This window comes from Primulina huaijiensis, unplaced genomic scaffold (assembly GCF_012295235.1).
Source record: "Primulina huaijiensis isolate GDHJ02 unplaced genomic scaffold, ASM1229523v2 scaffold40277, whole genome shotgun sequence".
Taxonomy (NCBI): Eukaryota; Viridiplantae; Streptophyta; class Magnoliopsida; order Lamiales; family Gesneriaceae; genus Primulina; species Primulina huaijiensis.
The window spans coordinates 289619-295618 of record NW_027359516.1 but is presented as its reverse complement, the minus strand read 5'-3'; the positions used below and the strand labels follow the sequence as shown (position 1 = coordinate 295618).

Sequence of the window (6000 nt, the reverse complement as noted above, 5' to 3'; positions counted from 1 at the left end):
GTCACGTCAATTGTAATACTCTTTTTTTAGAAATTGGTAATTTGATGCATGAAAACAACAAAGATATAATAATAATAATAATAAAGTGGTGACACATAAGGTTTGCAACATTTGTGGGGGGTGAGTTGCTTTCAATCACCAACAAACCAGACCGACCCACCTTCACCTACCCCAAAAAACCGGTTCGACCGTCACCCCTTTTTCTCAGCCCTCCCAAACCCTTTTTTTTCCTTAATTAATCATTACAATTGTTGTTGTTAGAAGCTAAAATGTTAATGGTGTCCTTATCCTTCTACAAACAATATTCACGATTTTTAAAATTATTAAATCTTTCAATTTTCTCTTTTTTTTCCCAGTTTGTATATTATTATTTATTAAGATTTCATTTATCGTAATAATAATAATTGAGCACATGCAGTGTTTTGTCTGTATATTTTGTAAGTTTTCACAAATTAAACGAGTAAACAAATAGTTTGCGTAACATATTTATAAACTTTATATTATGAAAAATAAATTTGGCGATTTAATACATGTCTTTTGCGTTACAAATTTATTATAATGTGACATATTATATGTCACTCAATCCATGTTAATCGTGACACGCGCCGACTTTGACACAAATAGACATGTGATTCTAATACGGTAGTACCCTTCTTTTTATGGGATTCAAATCGATGTTTGAAATAATTTATAAGATATTACAATGAACTTTTGTATATAGTACATATTTTATATATATTAGTGCACTGACGCACGCGTTACATGCTTGTACTATATTTTTTATAATTCATTCTGTTTATATTAAGAGAATGTGTGTTCTCTTTGGAAACACAGTAAATAAATTGTACACCACAAAATATTATAGTGGAATTATTTTCATCTTGTCCGTGGTTTTTACCCTAATAATTTTTAGGGGTTTTCCACGTAAATCTTGGTGTCCAGTTTATTCTTTATTTTCGGGTTTATTATCTCAAATTGCCGCAATTGGGACCAACAGACTATACTGTAATTTTGATATATGAATTAAAAAATAAATATAAAAAAAAGAAAAAAAAGACCAAAGTAAGAATTGATTCTACACAACTTAATGCTTAGAAAACAGAGACTCTATCCGCTCTCTGTCCGCTAATATACATGTGACTTATGTTAAAGTTTTAACACTTTATTAATACATATAATTATTAAAATAGATCATGACATCAAAAATTAATTACTCTAACTGTTTCAAACTTAATATAATATAGACATAGATATATATACTATTACAAAAGGTTTAGAAATCGCTTAATCGGGGGTCTTTTTTTTTTTTTTTTAATGTATGTAGTATGTGTCATAAAAAAATGTTTGAAAAATTTCAGAATGATCACGCATACATGAAATGATTACGCATACACGAAGTTTGTCAATTTTTCAGAAAAAAAAGTTTGAATAAGGGGCACTGTCTGATTTAAATATTTATATTTGTCGGCATGCATCACACATATGAATCTTTTTCTGCCATATTGGCCTAATCAAGATTTAGTCGTAATTAATAAGTATTAAATCAAAATTAGATTAATAATTATATGTAAATACGTGATTGGGCATGCCTTGAAGTTTAAATTAAATTAGATCACTGCAGATGGTCTCCTTGCTTAATTGAAAAGCAAATTGGTATGTTGACATGAACGAAGCATCTATTTGGAAAAAAAAAAAATTTTGGTGAAAATATTAGAAAACAAATTATTGAAAATAAAATAAAAGTCATATACATTCACTAAAATACAATTTATTTGTTCTAAGAAAAACAAATTCAGAGTCTATTTTGGTAGAAGGCAAGAAATCTCGATAATCAATAATCTAGATGCTAGTCAATTTTGTACCAAAAATGTGATGTAGAAATGGTCAAATTCATTTATTTATCATAGAAAACAGAAATTGTTCAAAGGTTTCCATGCCGCAATATATACACGCACATTTGATTCCCAACTATAAATTCCTCTCGATATTACAATTAAACACCAATAAATTCTTATATATGTCTATTACAGTCTCACATATCTAAATAAAATATCTCTATCACAAATATTTACAATAAAAAATAATATTTTTTCATTGATTACTTAAATAAAATATATGTATAACAAAATTAACAATAAAAAATAATATTTTTTCATTGATTACTTGAATAAAATAGAGAATTTTTGTGATTATATTATAATAACATCAAATACATATTTACATTTTATATATAAAAAAACAGGGAATGTGAACTATTTACGCACTTGATCCCTGGTTTCATACTGTGATACATGGATTCATAAGTAACATGTATTCTAAATATGTTATTTGATTAAAATATACATGATATTGAAATTAAATTTAAATGGTTGAAAATGTAGAATTTAAAACTTTAGAGGCAGTTTAATCTTGGGAGGAAGATGGAGCCCATGGAGTCATATCCATGGGGTAGCTTCCTAAGACCCTCAAGAAAGATGTATATTCTTGCACCTCCACTAAGGCATTTTGCGCCCGCACCTCCGCCAACGACGCCTCGAAATCTATGTAAAACATGTACTCGAAATGTTTGGCCGTCCCGGTCTCCGCGTCGTCCACTAATCTGATCGGGCAGTTCCGGCGAGGCCGGGACTCGATTTTTGTCAAACTGATGTTCCTGAAAGCAAAGGCCGATAAGACTTTGAATAGGACGCTGGTTCCCTTTTCGTGCGCGAATACGATGCTTGTTTTGAATGGCCTATCCGTGCGAGGGATGATCGGTTCCCTCGCCAGCATGACGAATCGTGTTACATTGCTCGAGTCGTCCTGGATCCCGTCTGCTAGTATGTTCAGCCCGTACAGCTCGGCTGCTCGTGCCGAGGCGATTGCCGCGGTGTTGTGGAGGTTGTTGGTGGAGATGTATTCCGCAGCTCCGGCCGTATCATCGACCGCTTCCCGGATGAGGTTGAGGTCCATTTCGGTTAGCGTGAGCTCGCATTGGGACAAGGCCTGTGGGTGGCTGATCACGCGGGTGAGGAACTCTTTACAGACTCCGGGGAGTGCCAGGAGGCAGTGGTGGACGGGGAGCTGGACTTCTCCGACGATGTGGAGGCGGTGGCGGAGGAGCAGATCGTAGTTGCGGTGGATGGATCCGCCGAGGGAGTTTTCCACGGGGAGGACGGCTCTGTCGGCGATCCAAAGCTCAACCGCCTGGAATGCCACTTCAAATTGGTCACAGGGAATAGCTTCGCAATTGGGATACGCCTTTCCTGCAGCAGCTTCGCTATAAGCTCCAGGAATACCCTGATACGCTACCCGGAGCTGAGAACCGTGCATCGGAGACGGAGACAGGTCGGCGATACTCAACGGACGAGGGAGTAACGCCGGTGAAAAAGGCTGATTCTTGATCGGTACGAGGTCTAATGTCGGGTGACCATTTACGGCTGCGATACTATCTCCGCTCCCATTACTTTTCTCGGTATCTGGGTCCAGTGACATCACTTTGCTTGCAAGAATAGCGCAATAACTCTGCCACTCAAACCGGCTCCTTCCAACCAACCCAGCGCCAAAGCTTGAGCCGGTCTGAATCGAAGCCGCAGTCGAATTCGGATTCGAAGAATCGAACCTCGAAACACACTGGATGACGGATCTATCCCATCCGACTCGGTGGCGTTTCAGACCAGTTTCCGCCGTCCGGAACAAAGAATTCAGATCCGGACGTGAACAGGGAGAATTCAGGGACACCATGGCAATCAAGATTCAGGAAAATAAAAAAAGAAAAGAAAAATTGGGAGAGAGATGAAAGAAAAGAAGGAGAAAACTTGTTTCAAGAAAGCTTATAGTTCTCCGAAAGATGGGAACGTTTAAGCTGAGAAGAAAAGAAAGATAGGTCGGGGTATATATTGTTCAAAGTCCGAGAAATTGCTTCTACCGACCGCCAGTCAATTTTTTTTCCTCCTTATTTTATTTTTTTATATTTCATTTCAAATCTTTATACCACCATAAAATATTAATTAATATAATATATTATATGATTTGTCGTCGAATATAATATAAAAATACATAATTTTCTTGTTGTCAATTCGATTATTAGTTAATATATTATTCGATTTGTTGGTCATACACAAGATTTCACCACTTTTCATGTTAGTCAAGATAATTTCAGTATCCAAAACATGGGAAAATTTCAAGTTATTCTTCAAAAAAAATATAATTTGAAATTTATATTTTACAATTATATGTCCAAAAAGTCATAAATGTTGATTACATGGTGGGTGAGGTTTTTTGCTACAACACTATCACATGATGTCAAACTCAAATATATTTTCTAGCAGTCAATGTTTATGACATTGCATCACAAATAATATGTCGACTTACATATATTGAATCAGATTTTTACAATTTCAAGATCTCGTCTCAAATTTAGAGTCTAAGTGTCAGATGAGCTACACGCTCATAACCACTTAATTATATTTTAAGATCGTATAAATTTTTTTCAAAATAATATTGAAACTTACCATTATATCCTTAATGACATCTGTACTGATAGTCAGTACCAACCTTACTTTTAAATTAGAGGAGACAACTCAAAGAAAAATGCATTAAATCGAATTAATTAACGTAGTGCCAGATAGATTTTGGGGTCTAGTACTAATCAATGAACATACAAGTTTTTTGTGGCTCGCAGCTGGTTACCATATAAATCAAGATTTCAATTGAATGTCAACTTTGGATAATTATTCGAATTTGTGGCCATAAACATGACTCACGTCGCTTAATTTCATAAAAATGCTAAGATTAAATTATCTTTAATAATAAGTAATGTGATCTTAATTAATTATAATATGTAGCATCATTTGAATGGCGGAAATTGAGGCCAAGTTTTTTGATTTTTAGTTCGATTGGGTATTGGATTCGAAGGATTCCCGGCCGCTTAACTTTGTAACTTGTCTTGTTTTTGAACTTATTAATACTTGAATTCATCAAACAAATGTGTTGTTATTATTATTATTATTATGCTGGAACAATGTAAATTTTTAAAATATTTTCTGTTCAAAATGAAATATATCATTATTAATTTAATAGTTGATTCGAGAATTATGACATATTTTAATTGTAAGAACAGAGGTTAATGCTAACATTCATTCATGGCCATAAAATGTGTTAAACGAGGCTTCAATAACTCTACAACAAATTCTTTGTAATTCTTCCATTTAATTTTCTCAATGATCTTATCAATTATTGTCAACTATTCCCGAGTATTTCGACGATGAAGATGACGATGATGTAGATTATAACGATAAAATATCTAGCCTTGTTTTGATGCTTCAAAAGCGAATCAAAATACCAACTTTAAGTTAAGAGTCTAAAAGTTAATGAATATATATATGTCATTCAATTGAGCACAATGTTAGAAGCAAGATGTTCAATTCATATCTTGGCAAGTTGTGTTGTGAATTATTTATGGGTAGTTTCCCCTCTGTTTCTCTTTATTCCCAAAAATTAAATAGTTGGAGTAGGTATCTTCTGAGACGGTCTCACGAATCTTTATCTGTGAGACTTGTCAACCCTACCGATATTCATAATAAAAAATAATAATTTTTCATGGATGATCCAAATAAGAGATTTGTCTCACAAAATACGACCCATGAGATCGTCTCACACAAGTTTTTTGTCAAATAGTTGTGTAACTTCATATATTTGTTTCAAATTATACACACACAACTATTTATCACGCGATACTCTTGAGACTTTTTGAGTCAACAAATGCGTATAAAGAAATGGACGACGCCTCAACAATTCTGACGATAATGCCAAATTACTCAATTTCTTGTTATTTTCAGGCTGACTTCAGGGAAAATTGCACCATGAATGTGTCTAAAATTTTTGAATTATATAAATGCAAAACATAGTCAAAAAGAAACATTATCCACTTACAATTCAAGTAATATTTACGGTTATTTTTATTATTATTTTTCAGACTATTATGTTAATCGAAAGGTAAAAATATAATATATATTTAGT

General features: G+C 33.7%; 1 protein-coding gene across 1 annotated transcript; it reads right to left on the bottom strand.

Moving 5' to 3' along the window:
- Nucleotides 1–2182: 2182 nt before the first annotated feature.
- LOC140969212 (arogenate dehydratase 1-like) lies at nucleotides 2183–3853 on the bottom strand. Its single transcript, XM_073430484.1, has one exon. The coding sequence runs from the start codon at nucleotides 3721–3723 to the stop codon at nucleotides 2404–2406; it is 1320 nt and encodes a 439-aa protein (XP_073286585.1). The 5' UTR covers nucleotides 3724–3853; the 3' UTR covers nucleotides 2183–2403.
- Nucleotides 3854–6000: the final 2147 nt, after the last annotated feature.

Bases quoted from the DNA above. Each gene is read 5' to 3' on its own strand.
- LOC140969212 (XM_073430484.1), bottom strand. From the start codon at position 3,723: ATGGTGTCCCTGAATTCTCCCTGTTCACGTCCGGATCTGAATTCTTTG.